This window comes from Bufo bufo, chromosome 3 (assembly GCF_905171765.1).
Source record: "Bufo bufo chromosome 3, aBufBuf1.1, whole genome shotgun sequence".
Taxonomy (NCBI): Eukaryota; Metazoa; Chordata; class Amphibia; order Anura; family Bufonidae; genus Bufo; species Bufo bufo.
The window spans coordinates 447,244,623-447,263,858 of record NC_053391.1 but is presented as its reverse complement, the minus strand read 5'-3'; the positions used below and the strand labels follow the sequence as shown (position 1 = coordinate 447,263,858).

The window sequence follows — 19,236 nt, the reverse complement described above, 5'->3', positions numbered from 1 at the left end:
CTACTAGACATCCCTGGAAGCTTCTTATCTCCTAGAGCAGTGTTCCTCGACTCCAGTCATCAGGGCCTACCTGTTGGTCATGATTTGAGAATATCCCATAAAATAAATACCTGTGGTAAGTCCTGATGCATTGACACTAATTATATCACCTGCTGAATACTAAGGAAATCCTGAAAACATGACCGGCAGGCGGTCCCTGAGGACTGGAGTTGACGAAAACTGTCCTGGAGGACAAAGAATTAGGTGCATACTCAACATATTCAAGATGTCTGCCCCCATGCACATAAGACTGTTGACTGCTCCTATTTAAATAAATTTATCATCGATACAGCCAGACTGTAAAATAATAAAAAGATAAATAAAAACTGCCACCAGTCACGTAGGTGCCATGTCCCTACTTTTAATTATATAATTTATTTTACTTCTAAGAGCAAATAAATTAGCACATAATAAATAGAATCTCATTTGTTGGTATATGGGGATTATTTGACCGCTAAAGTTTAAAGGCATGAATAACAATGAAAGTTTATTGACCATTAAACCAGTGCAACACAGTAATACCTGTACTGCATTAAAGGGGTTGTCCCATTAAGACAACTTATCTCCTGGGATGTGTCTGATTGGCGTGGGTCTGGCCGATCACGAAAATGGGGGCTCATGGTGTCTGTTTGAATGAAAAGGAGCGGCAGACATACATATGACTCCTATTGCATAGCACATGGTATGGTTTGTCAGACCCCACTGTATTAAGAAGTGGAGTCCACTATGCCTTTCAGTACAGTGAAAAAAGGTATGCCAACACATACTGCTGAAATACATGCCAAAAAGTTAGTTTTGGCACACATAAGACCCTTTAAAGACTAAGGGGGTCATCTATTAAGACCAGTGTTTTAGACGCCGGTCTTAATAACCCCTGTGCTGGTGGTGGATTGCCGAAGTTATGTAGAGACGCTGGCCTCTACATAACTTCAGCGTATACACCACCTGTCGAAATCTATGCCAGCTCCCATAGTCAGAACATTTCAGATTGGCCTGGCAGGCCCGTCCGCCCACTCCACACCCCCTTTTTTTAGACCTGGAGTGAGCGGGGAAAAGTCACAGATTGCGGAGCAAATCACCTTTGTACCACAATCTGCAACAGATATACGCCAGAAAACTAGCATACAGTATATCAGTTAGTAAATAAACCCCTAAGTATAGCATTTCTGGCATACGTGTTTACGTTTAGAGTAACGTACAAACGGGATGTGAACATAATAAAACAATATGAAGTCATTCCTACCAAAATGCCACATCAATATTTCACTTTGTATAGTTCTTAGCTCCAGACGTCATCATTTCTAAGAGCCAATAGCAAGGTCTAGAGATCCGGCCTTCACAAAAGATAAGTAACTTTGACACATATGGCTGGATTGCATGCCGAGACGCAATAATATAATAATGTGCAAAGAGCACACTGCCGAGTAATATAATTATATATGCCACACTAATGTGAGCTACTTCCAAATGCACATAATATATTACATTTACAGCCAGCATAACAGCACAACCCAAATATAGATCTGTAGCCCTCCTTGGCACAAGGTTGAATAGAATCAGTAATTTTGCTTTATGTCATGGTGTACTTTGAGACGTGATTCTCTTAAGTGATCTGATATTGAGCGCAGTGATTCACTTACTGGTCTCATATTTATACACAGTTACCTCCCAGTAGAGTAATATTGTATGTGTTATTATGCTGTAATGACAGTAAAAAAAAAAACCTCTTAAGAAAGCTGAATATGAATAACACACAGGAGGGAGGGGGGCAGTATAGGGTCCGACAAGTTTGGACTTTCCCAGATACCTTGAAGATTTTTTTTATTCTTGTTTTTAAAAAGATCATTATTTATTGGATTTTACTCACATCATACACATCAAATTCAGTAGATGACACCAGAATCACGGCTCCTGGGTGCACTTCATACACTAGGGTTGGAGTGTATAGCGGCGGAGGTGAAGTGGATCCAGGAGCAAGGATCAAGTGCCGTGATCTGGAGTCTAAATTTATACTGGGTTCTTCTAAACCTATGGGGTTTCCATAGGTTTAGAAGGTCTGGTCTTAAGTCAGGTTATTAACATTGGGGTCTGTATTTGTTTAGGGATCTGTTCTGAGGTCTATGTTAGTTTAGTGGAACCTGTATTAATTTTGGGATATGGGGTCTGAATTTATGTAGGGGTGTTTTCTGACGTCTTATTTCATTTTGGGGTCTGATCTGAGGTTTGATGGTTTTACTGGCTCCATCTGACATCTTATGTGGTTCTCCTCTTCAGCTTCCACATCTTATTAGATGAAGAGGTTGTTTAGTGGCTATATTGGCCAACAATGTGGAGGAAGGAGGCAGCAGGCAGGTCTCTCCCCCAGTTAAATTTATAGGTGCAACCAGAATGTGATCACAACATGATGGCAAGCATGAACTGTTGTGAAGCTGTGAGCTGGTGGGCCCCATTGCGAAGGGGGCTGGGCTGAGAAAAAGGGCGCTGTTGGGCTTCTGGGTCCTGCAGCCTGCGGGAGCTGTGTTGCGGTGGAGGTGGTCACAATGTGGTGCTGTGCTAAATTAGTGTAGCGACCCTGGAAATGGTGAGTGGGCCTATGCATTTTGATCAAATCAAATACTAAGAGCCTCAATGGCGATGTTAATATAAATTATGCTGAGAAGCAATAGATCAGTGCATGGTATGTGGATGTGCGACCCACCGCTTTTTTTCTTAACAGGCATCTTAATTGGCATAAAGAACTCTGTAAAGTTGACTTTTATCAATACAGTTTCAGTGATTTTAAAGAACACCTGTCAGCCAGATCAACCCTATCAAACAAGGGATACTGCTTGGTAGGGTTGACCCTGCTGATTAAAATGATACCTTTCTTGTGAAAATCGGTTGTGGAATTCCTGAGAAAGAAGACTTGTATTCTTTGTGCATATGAGGGTTTCAGTGCACCGAGGGGTGGCCCCTTGGTGCACTTCAGCTTCTCAGCTTTCCAGTGCTGACCACACCCCTCAGTGCACTGAAACACTAAATTTGCATAAAGAATAAAGTATTTTTTTTCAGGAACGATGCAACCAATTTCCACAAGATAGGTATCCTTTTAAACAGCAGGATCAACTCTAACAGCCAGTATGCCAGGTTAATTAGAGTTGATTCTGCTGATTGGTGCTCTTTAAAGATTCAAAAGGAATGCTACAAACTTATTTGGCTCTAAATCACCAAACCGTACAACTATTCATGAATGTTGATTTGGAGCCATATGTTCCTATGGGAGGGCTGAACCCCTAGAACAAAGTGCAGGAAGAGTTGTCATGTTACATAAAGCAACACGCCATTAATTTGTGTCTTCTGAAGAACACCAAAAGGGATAGGGGGTAGTTCTGCTTAGGAGAGTAACGGAGGAAGTGAAGACAGCTGTCAAAAATAAGCATGCCTCAAGGTGGTCTGAGGTTTGGCCACAAAGACCCACTAGGGAATAGAAAGTGTCAGGTGCCGGGGACTGTCAGATCACTGAATTGTGCTTCAATATCCTCCATCCATGTGGCGTTCAGAGGTAGGGACTAATTAAAACAAATTAAAACATTTCCCCAAAAACGGAATACCTGCACGCTCATAAGTCAGAGAAAACACAAACGATCATATATAATAAATGAATGTCCATGATGACAAAGAAAGGAAAGAATTCAAAATATACAATTCATCTTTCACTGTGTGCACCGATGATGGACAGGAACCCAAAAACATTACTGATCGTTGCCTGAAAATGAGTCTCCAAGCACTGCTGAGACTCTTTATTGAGAGCCAGAACCCCCCCCCCCCCCCCCCAAGCTATATGTAAGGCAGGTTTGGCCAACCTGCAGCTCTTCAGCTGTTGTAAAACTACAACTCCCACCATGCCTTGCTTCTAGGCTGATAGCTGTAGGCAGTCTGGGCATGCTGGGAGTTGTAGTTTTGCAACAGCTGGAGAGCCTCAGGTTGGCCATCCCTGATCTAAGGCATCTCATTCAACCGGTCAGTACCCTGCTTCATACTGATGAGGGCCAAGAACTCTGAAACATTGCCGCCTACAAAAGGGATCTGATACAAGCTCATTTGCATACTTTTTTTTCCCATGGAGCACTGTCTGAAAATAGGTTTCCGCACACCTGAATTTCTCCAATGAGAGCTAGTACCACCCCACAAATTGAGTGTTTAGAAGCCTTTTACTCCCAGTTTTATTGCTCCACGTTCCCTCGTAAACTGCAGTAACACTCATGAATTGTGACAGCCATTCTACTGTCAATTAAGACGATGTGTTTAACACATATACCTATGTTTCTCCAAATATCACAGTAGAATGAGATAGAGATGTGATTTTTTTCTTACCGGACTGCAAGCTTGTGACAGATGACCCCAGTGTCTGTAATCACTTCACTCAGCCTGAGCTCCAAGTGAACCTTCCCCTGAAATACAGAGTAACAATGAGATAAGAGGAAACCCAACCAAGAGGTTGGGCACACAATCTATATGTCACTTGTGATACATCTCTCCTTCCCATGTCTCTGCAGGGTTACCAATCAAGCATCTAGGAAGTCTGGGTGATCACCTCTGTTATACTGATTGTCACCCAGCTTTCAGAAATACAGTGATAACCAAGAAATAGCTGAAGAAATTATACAATAGCTTGGCATTAGAAGATGACTCAAGGGCACATATATCTTTATTAGGGCAAAAGTGTTAGGACACAAAGCCAATTGCTGGCTGCATGATCACTATTGTGCAACGCCAGCAAATAAGCCCTGCAGGAATAAGAGCATATATTATATCAGAATCATGCCTAGAGTTGCTTGTCAAACAAATGATATAATGGAGCAGCTTTAAGTAGGTTTTCCATACTACTATCTAATCATATCATAAATGTTCTGCATAGAAGACAAGACAAGACATGGACGGGCACAACAAAAATAGAGGATAAAAGTGTCCTCAGAGACAGGTGAGGTTACATTACTCATTTCCTCAGGCCTCACATACCTCGTAACTTCAGAGGTATAACCAAAGGAGCTCACTTTGTACCAACAGTACCAACACCTTCAGTAAAAACATCACCCATGTCCAGTGTGGTAGGACTTTCCCATGTCCTGTATGATGGACATCAAGATATTGAGGGTCATTTTTATAAAAATGGAAGTAATGGAAGCATGTAACTGCTATGATTTATTGCAATGCTTTGAGCTATTAATATACAGAACTCGTCATGAACAAATTTTGTGAATCTGGCGCACATCAGCTTTCGAAAATCAGCACCATTCTTGCAAAAACAAAACCAGCAGCAACACTTTCCACAATTTGTGCCCCGTTGTGTCTGTGAAGGTCATCATTCATCCAGGTCATGGTATATCAGTTGTAATAAGGCAGAGCAAATGGACTTGGATTTTCTCTTGAAGACATTTCGCTAGACAAATCTCAGGCATTAAATACTGGTGACTCATGGTTCAGTCAGCATAATCCATTTACCATAACAGAAGGTCAAGGACCTCATGGAGGTAAGATGTTGAACGCAATTTGCAATTAATACAAGTCATTCTAATTAAGAAACCCCACGCCAGTTATATGGCAAAAAGTTGCAGACATGTTTGTGACTTTTTTAACACCATCTGCAACAATTTTTGTCACAAGTGCCGTTTCTCTGCTGCAAAGGTGGGGAGGGGCCAGCGCCCCCCGACATCTTTATCTTTTATAACAGTTTTCTGGCATAAAAGTAGATGGAAATCTACGCCAGCTAGATGTTGACGTAGATTTTAATTTAGGTGCATGGACTGCCAGCGTCTGCGCCTCATCATAAATTAGGCGCAGCCTCCAGCAGCAGAAGAATGTCATGGACAAGTGTAAAATGGTAGTTTATGATAAATTCTCTGATGTGCCCCACTGATTCACACAGGTACAGTACATTGAAATGAAATATCTATTTAATATAACGATTTCTCTGGAATGTACACATTTTCACAGGCCAGGACTGTATCTGCGCTGGGAAATAGACAAATCCTCTGAGCAGAATGATTCCCACTACTAAATTTAGCCGGCTAGTCATCCAGACAATATAGGGTCTGTGAGGACAGTGACTACCAAGGATGTGATTTCACAAATGAAGGGTGTAACTAGCACACAGAACTAAACATTCTCTTCTTGCTGGCCACATTTAAGAAAAATTACAGTTGATTACATCATAACCGTTTATCCACATTTTCCTATCTTCATTATATGGCAAACTAAAATACGTGTAAGACACAGTTGTGACAATACGCATTTTTAACCCTCGCCCAAACGCAATTACATTTCACCATTTGACAAATAGGTCAGTTCTTGGCTTAATAATTAAATCATTTACCAGTACAGGGAACACAATTCAGTTTTTTTTTTTTTAAACAGTGCTCCAAACCACTTGCCTACCTTTACTACCACTAGGGGGAGCTATGAAGCTTAGTGAAGACAGAACTATTATTTCAACGGGAGCTGTAGAAATCAGTCATTAGCTAACTGGTAGCTTTTTATTATCTAATGGCATAGTTATTTAAAGGAAAGCAGGAGATCTGTATGAAGACTAGCTAGCACAGACAGATATTGTCAGCCTTAACAAGTGGTTTCCTTTGGTTTTCAAACAGACTCTTAAAAGAGAACCCGTCACTATAAAAATGCAGTGCAATCTGCAGGCAGCATGTTATAGAGCAGGAGGAGCTGAGCAGATGGATATATAGTTTTATGGCAAAAGATTCAGTAAAGCTTGTAATTTACTCATTTAAATCTCTGTTCTTTCTACGCATAGGAGTCATGTGGGCGGTCCTACTTGCTAACAGCTGTGTACGCTTAGTCATGCAGTTAGCTGTCAATCACCAATTAGGACCGCCCACATGACTCCTAAGAACAGAGAGAGCAGAGAGTTAAATGAATAAATTACAAGTTTTACTGAACCCTTTCCCATAAACCTATATATCAATCTGCTTGGCTCCTCTTGCTCTATAACATGGCGCTTACAGATTACATTTCATTTTCATGACGACAAGTTCCTTTTATAGCTGCAATCTGCGGCTATGGGCATTTTTGTTTGCATTAGTCTCTATGGCAAGGCCCAGTCATCACCTATATTATGTCATCAATGTAGGATTAGACAATCACTTGCACAGATAGGCAAAATTTCCTAATCTATGCCGCTTCTGCAACCAACCCAGGTCACATGACAATTTGTTATAGCTCGAAAAAGACTATATAGTTAGAGCCAAAACCTATGTGATTGGATTTATCACATAGGACTCCTTTTCTATACATAAATGACACGGGAAATATTACCAAAGAGTCCTAATGATTTTTCAGTTGCAAGCTTTCGTTACTAATCACTTCCTTTAAGCCAGCTAAGGAAATGGATTCATGAGCATATGCTGGAAGTCGTTTATGCGACAGACAATCCAGTTATAGCAGCACAGTACCTGATTAGAGTCACTTATAGGCTCAAGTGCACCTTGTACATGGTAATGTGCTTGAAGCTTAATTCAGTTCCTGTGTAAACAGCATTCTTCACTGTGTCAAGTACCGCCCGCAGCCGAACCGCACAAGTCAACATCAATTCATTTCCCTCTTCTTGATTAGGGAATCTATTACTCATCAAGGACAGCTAAAATGCACTAAAACCACGCCAGCACTTTTTCTCTGGATTTACCATAACCTGGATGGGCACAGCATGAATGTGGTATTTCTGTGTGAGGGTCACCTTCACTGTATATGTACAATATATGCTTAAAGGGAACCTTTATGCTGACGTCACTGAGTGCAGCATAAAATAGTGACAGAAATGCTGATCTCAGCGGTGTGTCACTCATGAGCTAAAAGTACCGTATTTATCGGCGTATAACACGCACTTTTCCCCCCTGAAAATAGGGGGCAAATGATGTATGCGTGTTATACGCCAATATAATGTTAAGAAGCCATGTTTTTACAGTATTAACAAGTACCGTATACACCATATACACCGCCGATATAATGTACATACCGCACAGCAGCGAGTGGATCAGTAGCAGTGTGTGTAGTGTGAGTAACGGCAATCAGTAGGCAACGGCAAGCCAAGGCAACCCGCGCCTTCCTCACGTCTAATTCTCGCGGCCGTCTGAGCGTAACCACGGTAACGCTCTGCACTGCGAGAGTTTGCTGTCTGAGGCAGGAGAACTTGTACCCGTCAGGTACAAGTAAAGTAGTGAAGTAAACTGGAGTGGGGTTTTATGTACGGCGTAACAACTTAACGAATTAACAACTTACGGTATTAACAGATAAAATATATGGTAATTATAAAATAATTATACAAAGTGCTAACATTATTTACCTTATAAGTGGTAATAATATTAATAAAAAAAAGTTCTGAGCTACCCTTATTTTGCTTCAAAGTTCTTTATTTGAAATTTTATTTTTTTTCCTGAAATTTCCCTCTTAAAATGAAGGTGCGTGTTATACGCCGATAAATACGGTAAGTGGTTGCTGAGAACCAGCATCATAATCATTGCAGCACAGGCCTTGGAAAGAGTCCAAATCTACCTGAGAAGAGTCCTGGTTATTCCTAATCTCCTGCTCTCCTGACCATCTGCTGCTGATGGTTGGCAGAAAGGGAGAAAACTACATAGAAGACTGTCAGTCATCAGCAGGTGGGCAGGAATTCATGAATATCCAGGACTCTTCTCAGATGGCCAGGACTCTCTTCCAGGCCCAGTCTGCAATGATTGTGATGTTGGTTCTCAGCAACCACTTACTTTTAACTTTTAAATGACAGACCCCTGAAATCAACTCACCTGTCTCTTCTTTATTCTGCCGTTAGTATGGGTAGCATAAAGTTGATGACAGGTTCCCTTTAAAGCACATCAGCAGAAATTTACTCAAAATATATTGTAAAAAAATTGACCTCAAAGAAAACTATTAAAATATGTTTACAGATAAACTAAGGACCTATGATTTATGGTAAAATGTAAGTGCAAAGGCCACCCTTGATCATTTCTAGAAACCAGCACTGCTCCCAACCTTGCTCTATACCGAAGCAGCAACATGTTCCGTTGACTTGCTGCAGCCCCTGTCATCAGGACATTCACTGGTAAGGCTTCTTTCACACTCGTGACCTAGTTCCAGCCTGCCGCAGCTCTCTGGATCTGGCATTGCCGGATGTTACCACAATGCCTGCTGGCCCCATTGACTACAATGGGGTCCTGTAGAGATCTGGCTGCTTCCTGTTCTCTGTCGGAACTATGCCACGAACCTAGCCTTAAACAGGCACAAAGTCTTGTAGGTCTACTTCAGCTGAATATATTAATACCATTCACTTAGTGAACCACTGCTTCACTCTGGAGAAAAAGTATTTTAAATTAATATGCAAATGAGAAATTAAGTGCACGAAGGCCGAGCCCAAGCCACTCTGTGCGCTCTATCTCCTGCTTCCTCTGCCAGCCCCTCACGCTCCTTCAGGTTCCTGCAAAGTCATCTTGCCTAGCTCTGCCAATCAAGAAGGAAAAGGAGGGACTGGCAGAAGAAGCAGGAGGAGCAAGGGTGCATAGAGTGGCTTGGGTATGCTCTTGGTGTAATTAAAATGGTTGTCTCAAGGTGTCTCAAGAGCCCAGCAAGGTGGTGGCTGGAGGATTCCGGTCTGGCCACCACCAAGCCGGATCCCCATATAAGTGAATGGGAGCGCATCGCCCATGACCGGCCACCGCTCCCATTCACTTCTAAGGGCTCGACTGAAATAGCCGAGCCAGTTATTTATTAATCCTTAATTATTATCCAGGTTATGTCTCAAGGCCTGTCTGAAAGGTCGAACATTGACTTATAGGATAGCTACCTTTCATCTGGTGGCATTAGAGGCTGAGCTTGCTAAGAGTTACATTGTTATATGAAGGTTGGCAGGCTCATGGTGGCTTCCCTTGGTTGGCGATGGGGAATGGCCCTGATGCCTTTACCATGGGGAGGGAGACTCGCAGCCTTCATCATAAGGGGACCCAGTGGCTTTATGCGGAATGCAAAAGCGTGGGGATGACGTGCTCTACAATTCTAGGAGGCAGAGTCAAAGGGGATAAAGAGCAGCGTAGATGCTGCCTAAAGTGGTTGGGCATATACCTGTGGTGTGGAGCGATCTCCTGTGAGATGAACAGATCAGGACCGGCAGTAGGTGAGACAGGAGTTGCCTCACTTAAAGATTGAGGGACTCTGATAACACTGTAGTAGACAAAATGTCAAGGCAGGTGGCCACAGAGAAAAGTGGGCCTAAGAGACGTAAGAGTCATTTAAAGGGAAAGCCACGCAGCAATTCACTGTAAATAAGATGTTTTGGGAGAGTTCTTTTTGTAGAGCAATGTTCACGTATAGTTCCTCTCTAAGAAAACATTTCAGTGTGTGTAGTTGATTGTCAAGACCACAAAACCTGACTTGTTATTTGAGGCATGGCTTCCAACTGTTCCAGTGTATTTACACATTAGGGGTGGGCGATATGCGATATAAATTTGTGCCACGATATGGATTTTGTGCATATCGCCAGACCGCGATATGACCACGGAGCGGTAGTGAATGATCACGCTCTCGACGCGCACCATGTTCTCCTGAGCCGGCACAGTGGAGAAGGAGGGAGTCCCTCCCTCCCCACTGTGCGCGGCTGCCGCTGGCCACTAATAAGAACAGAGTAGGAAGAGGAGGGGAGGGACTGTGGCCACTGCGCCACCAATGAATGCCTGAATACCAAAGTAGCGTTCATGTGCCAGCCATATCCCGGTCCCTATGACCGTACGCTGCGATCGCCGCAATTAACCCCTCAGTTGAGGGGTTAATCGTGCGGATCACAGCATCCTGTAAGAGGTCGGGTGCCGGGAATGTTCTTCAGTCTCTGCATTGTTGGCAGTGGGCAGTTTCCGATCGGAGTCCCTGCAGTGTAATGCTGGGGCTCCGATCGGTTACCATGGCAGCCAGGACGCTACTAAGTCCTGGCTGCCATGGTATGTTAGTGAGCAGCATTATACTCACGTGCGCCATGGCCAGCGGTCGCTCCTTCTTCTGTCTGTGCGGTGCATTGCTAATGCTTATAGCATTAGCAATGCGCCGCACAGAACTATGAGAAGGAGCGCCTGGCGGCCACGGCGCACGTGAGCATTACACTGCTGGGACTCCGATCCCACTGTGCGCGGCTGCTGCTGGCCACTAATAAGAACAGAGTAGGAGGAGGAGGGGAGGGACTGTGGCCACTGCGCCACCAATGAATGCCTGAATACCAAAGTAGTGTTCATGTGCCAGCCATATCCCGGCCCCTATGACAGTACGCTGCGATCCGCCGCAATTAACCCCTCAGTTGAGGGGTTAATCGTGCGGATCACAGCGTCCTGTAAGAGGTCGGGTGCCGGGAATGTTCTTCAGTCTCTGCATTGGTGGCAGTGGGCAGTCCCGATCGGAGTCCCAGCAGTGTAATGCTGGGGCTCCGATCGGTTACCATGGCAGCCAGGACGCTACTGAAGTCCTGGCTGCCATGGTATGTTAGTGAGCAGCATTATACTCACGTGCGCCGTGGCCACCGGTCGCTCCTTCTTCTGTCTGTGGGGCGCATTGCTAATGCTTAATAGCATTAGAACTATGAGAAGGAGCGCCCGGCGGCCACGGCGCACGTGGGCATTACACTGCTGGGACTCCGATCGGAACTGCCCACTGCCACCAATAATGGGGGGGGGGCACCCTGTGGCCACTGCCAGCAATGATTAATACTGGGGAGGGAGGGAGTGGGGGTGGGTTTGAGTTACCAGAGGGGGCTGATAAAAGGGAGAGGCTGGGGGGCACATGAGAGGCTGGGGGGCACATGAGAGGCTGTCTGCCATGGTCAGTACCCTGCTGTTGTGTGCACAAAGCACAGGGCAGCAGGGAGAGTGTAAAGTCCTATTCACCCTAATAGAGCTCTATTAGGGTGAATATGACAAGGGTTTTAGCCCTTAAGGAGGCTAATAGTTATTAAATAAAAAGTAAAAAAAAAATAAAGTTTAAACATCCCCCCAAAATATAGAAAACAATATATTGCGATATATATCGCATATCGCACATGCTTAAAATTATATCGCAATATAGATTTTAGGCCATATCGCCCACCCCTATTACACATGTATCATTTGGGCACAGATATGCTTTAACTTGAATTCTGGAAGAAATAAAGCTCTAAATCCATAAAGACTGCTTGCATCAAGACTTACTGAGGTTGATGCTATGAATACAAGTCAGAAAACCAGAATATGCACGCTATACATGAAATCACATAACCCTCTGTCTTCATTACTACTGAACATAGTCTAGGCTGGCTTTTATGATGAAAAAATGAATGCTGCTAAATTATGTGCTCCTACATGTATTCAACTATTCATAGACATCACATATAACATGAAGGCACATTCTCATAAGGGTTTCAGATATGATGGGCAACATTTTAAAAAGTTCCTTAAACCAAAAGGAAATGCCTTGTTCCATTCCAGATTCTTTGTTACATGAAGAAGAATGTAACTTCTGTAAAGCAGTTTTTTCTTAATGTAAGTTCAATCTGGCAAGGAATATACTGTAGGGTTGGAAAAAAAAAGGCTCAATTATGAAGTGAAAGCTGGCAAATGTCCAAGTTCTTCCAAGTTCTAACGGCCATGCAGTAACTGAAAGTCTGGTGCGGAGAGCAGACACCACGAGGCCTCCATTACTCAGCTCTTATCTATATTGGCTGCAACATTAAAGAGGAAAAGAAAGGAGTTCCCACAAACAAAATCAAAACCAAAAAGAAGCATGATCAAGAGGTCACCAATTCTCTGTGCAAAGATGCATACTATAAACAGGATAATATAGACAAGCACATATACCCAGCACTGTGCATGTCTATTACTTTGTTAGTCATCTGATTAGTGACAGTGATAATATGTTGTAATAGTAATATGTTTTTCCTTAGAACTGTCCAATTATTCAGACTCCTACAAGATTACCCCTACCTTAAAGGGGAAACAACATGATAGTGATTGTTTATCTGTAAGGCCCGTTTTCCCGCACTCCATCGTGGTCATGTGACAGGATGTCTAAGCTCCCTATACTGCTGACATTATGTCGATATCCGAGGCATGGCAAGGCTTGTAAGGCTCTGCCCTGTCTACACACAACATTTTCAATGACCTTGCCTCTGAGGGCGGTGTTCGGCTCATTCTCCTGGACCCTGCCCTGTAGACATGATGTCAGCTATGATGTCTTAGGTCAGGTATTTTTTTCCTAATAGAGCTTCAAGCAGGCTTGAATCTGTGGTGTTCAAGCTGGGAGGGGATGGAGGGGCAGGACACTCCATTTGAGTCTTGCTCTGGGATGTAAGCACAGGGTGTGGGTCACAGATCCCTGGAGGAGTCAAAATGCACTCAAAACTTCATCACGATAGGTTGAATGCTGGTGTGATTTATTTTTGTGTAACAAGAAAACCCCTTTAATTGATGACCTATCCTTATGACCAAATCTATGGAGGTTCAACAGGTCGGCTGATCAGCTGTTTGGGAGTAGCTCCGGCACCTAATATAGGAGCCAGAACTACATAGCTCCACCCATTGTGTAGTGGATGGACCTGGTTTTTGCAGTGCTGCTCCCATTGAAGTGAATGGGAACAGCACTGCAGTTAGCAGCTTTGTACTTTCGGCACAAACGTCTGGTACCAGGGCTACAAGGAAACAACTAGTTTGGTGTCAGACCTCGCCAACCTGATACTGATGGTTTATCCTGAAGATAGGCTATTAATATCAAAATCCTGGACAACCCCTTTTTTCAATCAAATAGTTTTTATTATTCAAATAAAATTGGCATATCACAAGACATTTGCGTCTACAATTTTTTGTAATTTTCTCCCCTCCACTTCTCATATACACAGAATTGTATAAAAACATTATCATATGTCCACATATTTGATACATCTTCCACAGTTATTGTACATAATGAATATACCAATAAAAAGACAAAACAGTTACATGACAAAACAGTTATTTGACTATAAAGCCCAACATCCGCCACCCCCCCTCTCCCAACTACCAACCCCCCCCCCCCAAATCACTAACGCAAGTAAGGCCCTATCTCCTCCATTATCTGCTGGAATATTCAGACTAGCATATACTCTACGGATATTTATAGCAGTCGATTTCCCAGGCATAAAGCCAGTTTGATCCGGGTTCACTATAGTCAGTATTACCCTGGACAGCCTGTTCGCCAACACTTTCGCCAGGAGCTTCACATCTGCTGTTAATAGCGAAATTGGTCTATAGGAATCAGGAACTTTGGGATCTTTCCCAGGCTTAGGAATAACTACTATGATAGCCTCCTGCATAGAATGTGGTAGCGAACCCTTCTCCAGAGAATATTCAAGAACCTTAAGTAATTCAGGAAGAAGTACCCCTTGCAACTATTTATATACCTCCACTGGTATGCCGTCTGCCCCCGGCGCCTTACCATTCGCCATCCCCCCAAGAGCTACCTCCAACTCCTCCAGCTTGATCGGCTCTTCCAGTCTCTCTCTATCCTCCTCTGATAACACTGATAACTGAGCCTCAGCCAGAAAGGCGGACAGGGCTTCCTCCGAGCTAGACGCCTTGGAAGCATAGAGAGAGACATAAAAACCTTTTAGAATATCTAATATCCCTTTTGTATCCTGGCTACTATTGCCATTACCATCCATCAGCTCTTGTATACAAGAAGAACCCCTCTGTGCCTGAGAAACCACTGAAAGCAAATGCCCAACTTTCTCTCCTTCCTCAAAAGATCTTTGGCGATAAAAACTACGCTTCCTATCCGCAGCCTGTAGTAGGTGACACCTCAGCTGTTCCTGAGCTACCTCCTGGACAACCCCTTTAAAGAGAATGTGACCACCACCCTCAACTATTGAAATGGCTGGATAACTGAAGAGACAGATTCAGAATATGAAACTTTCTATCTACTCACTTGCATTCCCCTCCTGCAAAAAAGTCCATGCACTGAAGTAGGAGTCCTCTCTATTATATCCCAGAGTTTAGCAGACCCAGGGATGCATTAGCATACGGAGCACGAGCTCTTAGTGGGCTGAGTGAGGGGAAAAGCAAAAATTACATATTCTAAATTCCCCGTGCTTCACTGCCTTGTACCTGGCATTGCTTACTAATATTTTTTTTATCTAAAAGTGTCAGGATCACAGTACATGCCTCCTGCAGCTAAGATTCTGGATGTCCCTTGCGTTTAACAACCGCTCAGTGCGAAATCTGCTGCTAATCCTCAGTATTTCCTGTCCTAAAATCTCCACAGTTTTTATCTACTACATATGAATGGGGTATTGAAAACTCTATTCACAAGCATTGTAATGTAATTTGAGGAACCTGCACTAAAATCTTCAAGAAATCAGCCACTTCTACATTTGGCTTTAAAGGGCCAAAGCACACGTTAACATTGTGACAGCTGATCAGCAGAAGACTTTTCCCCAAAAGCCGATGACAAATTGTTCACACAGTTGTTATAGTACATTAGCCATGATGCCCAGACAGTCGCTGAAAAGAGCAACAGCTGACTTAAGGAACACCGCCCGCCAATGTAATCCACTATATTTAAAGTATAAATATAGAAAGCAAATCTTCCACCTTGGTATATGGTCAGGACATCTGTAAAATCAAAGCCTTCTCATCCCGTGTATATACACTAACCGAATCATCTACAATTATGGTCTATGGTAGATTAAGGTTTCCTACTATTTATACACATAGAACATTACAAAAAAGAACATGGCTTTCTAAAAGGCTGAAATTACATTTTGGCATAACACAATACGGTACAATATGGCTATTTCAGTACACTATGGAGAGTAAATTTGATGTTTCTACACCATAGTCATATTATGAAGGTGCCTAAGGGTGAAGTAAGTGAAACACAACACATTAACAGCCGCTTACAAGACAACGGCATTTCACAGATGGCCTTGTGTGTTCCTTTATCTGATGTAATCCCATTCTAATTCAACAGATGTATGGAAAAGTGGGGGAGATAACACTAAGTACTATTTGCCCCACAATATACCTCCAATTTGATGGTGAAGATGCTAATATAAAAGAATTATATTATCTGAAGTTCTCATATCTGCTGCACAATTGGAACAAAGACCAAAGAAGCCAACGGGATAGCTAATTTCTTGTGGCTCACCAGCTATTCATCAGTAGGATAGTCTGTAGTATGGACCCTGCAGGTTGTTGGTCTATAGTTTGTCAAAGGCAAATCCAAGGAATTTAAAGGGGTTTTCCTAGTGTTTATACTGATCACCTATCCTTAGGACAGGTCATCAGTATCTGATCTGTGGAGGTCCGACTATTGGAGCATCCTTGCACGTTACGTTGGATAGCATCTGTGCTTGGTATTACATCTCCGCCGCATTCACATGAATGGAACGGAGCTGCACATGACAGATGAATGTGACATCACTGGCCTAGGAAAAAGCCGCAGCGCTCACCGGAGTGCCACAACCTCTTCAAGCAGCCAATAGGTGGGGGTGCTGGAAGTTGGATAGGTCATCAGTATAAAACACCAGGAAGCCCCTATAACTCCTGTCTGCCTGGATTCCTCCAGCTTTTTAAGCATTCCTGAATAGAAAATTGGACATCACATTTTAGAATTTGTACCCTTCAACCACTGGTGCACTTTATTTTGCTAGGAAATAAATAATCTAATACAGTATATTCAGTTAGTAAGTTGTTATGGCATGCTAACCTGTACTTCTGAATTTGCATCTACATGCTGGACTTGAAACCAGGTTTCTCTGTTGTTATATTTTTGCAGATCTTCCTTTAGTATTGCTACTTTACCTAGAAGAGAAAAAGAGGGATGATTGTAGTCATGTGCAGAAATGGAATGCATTCCTCTACAAGGCCGACATCAGCTAACTTAACAAAAAAGTCTACAGGTCCTCTATAAGGCTACTTTCACACTTGCAGCAGCAGGGTCCGGCGGGGGAACAGCCTGCCGGATCCGTGCTAACACTAGCCCACCGTGCCTCCGGAAGTCCGCTCCGGCCCCTTTCACTATAATGGAGAGGGTCCGGAGGTCCGGCCTCAGCGCGGCAAACAAGCCGAGAGGCGGGCAGGCAAGAACTGCAGCATGCATGGTGGGCCATCGTTAGCTCGGAACCAGAAGGGTGTTCACCCGCCGGAACAGCGTGCCGGACCCTGCTGCCGCAAGTGTCAAAGTATCCTAAGCCAAAATCAGAGCTCTGAAAGACTGCAGAAATGCCCAAAGGGCAGTGAGGACTTCTAATAAGCAGTTCCACCATGATCTAAACATTACATTGTGTTAGCTTTTTCACAGACAAAGGCTACATGCACACGACCGTATGTGTTTTGCGGTCTGTAAATTAAGGATCCGCAAAAAAAAACGGATGACATCCGTATGCCATCCGTTTTTATTTTTTTGCGGATCCATTGTAACAATGCCTAAACCGGACAAGAATAGGACATGTTCTATTTTTTTTTGTGGGGCTACAGAACGGACATACTGATGCGGATAGCACACAGTGTGCCGTCCGCATTTTTTGTGCAGCCATTAAAATAAATGGGTCTGCATCCTATCCGCAAAAAAAAAAAAAACGGAACGGACACTGAAACAAAATACGTTTGTGTGCATGAGGCCAAAGGGACATCTGCAGACGAGAATGGAGTTCTGGAGCTGCATCTTTTGTCACATGTAGCGGATCTGCAGCAGATTTTCCACAGAGGAAAATCTGAAGGGGGTAAAGCCCGCTCCACACATTGCAGATTTCAGTGTGGAAATTGTGTGGATTTGCCACAGATTTCACCCTTTGATATCTACACGTCCGGTTACTGTATGTGCAGATTTTGTTGCAGAATATGTCTGCAGAGTGTGATTAAACTGATTAAAAATGTCATCCACTTTGCTCCTACCTGTAAATGCTGCAGGTTTTTCCACGTTATTTCGCTGCAGAAAATCTGCACTATTTATGCCACATGTGGCTCAGATTTCATTGCAGAAATTTCTGCGAAAAAGCAGTTCCATTCATCTGAATGGGGCTTGCAGAAAATCATATTCTTTCTGTTAAACAATCCTATTATATCCTACAGATAGTCATGCGGATTTCTCAGCTTTTTCGTGCCAAAGCCACATGGGTTATTTGCTGATTTTGTTGCAGATTTTTCCTTGCATTGCAATAAAAATCCACACAAAAAATTGACATGCTGAAGACTTCAAAATCCACACAAAGTCTACATGAGATCGAGCAAATCTTATGCCATTTGCTGCCACTGTATTATGCTGTGTTTTTTCGCACTAAAATCCGCAGCATTTCTGCCACAGTTGTTCAACTTGGAGGCCGGGGCACCAGCTCTACTGAATGGAGCTAAATCGAGAGGACACATTCCTGCTCACCGCGCCGAGAAGGAATATGTCACTTCTTGGCGTAGTTGCAGCTCTAAACTGCCGGCAAACTGCAGCGCTGCCACCCACGGAAAACAATGAGAAGCAGACAACACAGGGCCGCCAGCAGAATATTGGCGCAGTCACCATGCCCAAAATTCTGCTGGCAACAAATGCTGCCATGTAAACAGGCACTTACTGAACATAATCAGGCTGCAGCGGCACAGACTCCCACTGGGGAATACTTCAAGCATGATGAAGTGTAAAAGGAAGCCTAAATTAGGCAGTGTTTACATTAACGTGCTATAATGCCAGATTAGAAAAAAAACGAAAACATTTATTTTTTTCTAAATAACTTTAAGAAATATAAGATTTCCTTTGAGATTACAGAAAATCAGTGGTGAAAAAATAAATGTCAGTCACTTCATGTTTGTAAGGGGAAAAAATCCCATTTCCAGTCTGTAAAAATGAGGGAAAAAATACATAATTTAACATGTAATCTGGAAAGTAAAAAAAACTAGGTCAGAGAGTGTAGGAAGAATCCCACTGGGGCCGGTCTCATCGCATTCAGCAAAAGACTGGAGAGTACACCATATGGAAAAGAGGGACGGCTTGCATATTGTCTGCGGACTGTAGATGTCGCTGACTGGGAAGAAGGCGACTTTGTCTGACAATACTACATTTGTGTTCACCTCCGACAACCCTGGGAATTTATTATTAATGGAGATAAGTACATTGTTAAACACTAGTCTTCACATTTAATGGCCATTTTAAGATCATGTCCTGATATATGTTTAGCACGATGGATTAAAC

At 43.1% G+C, this 19,236-nt stretch overlaps 1 protein-coding gene across 2 annotated transcripts in view; it reads right to left on the bottom strand.

The window, feature by feature from the left end:
- RASA3 (RAS p21 protein activator 3) overlaps positions 1-19,236 on the bottom strand; it is a 240,124-nt gene that overhangs the window by 83,159 nt on the left and 137,729 nt on the right. For both annotated transcript variants that reach the window (XM_040425082.1, XM_040425083.1), the window contains 2 exons: positions 16,768-16,862; positions 4,393-4,469 (listed from right to left, as the gene is read on the bottom strand). In XM_040425082.1, coding sequence (XP_040281016.1) covers positions 4,393-4,469; positions 16,768-16,862 — 172 coding nt within the window. The remainder of the gene's footprint in view (positions 1-4,392; positions 4,470-16,767; positions 16,863-19,236) is intronic.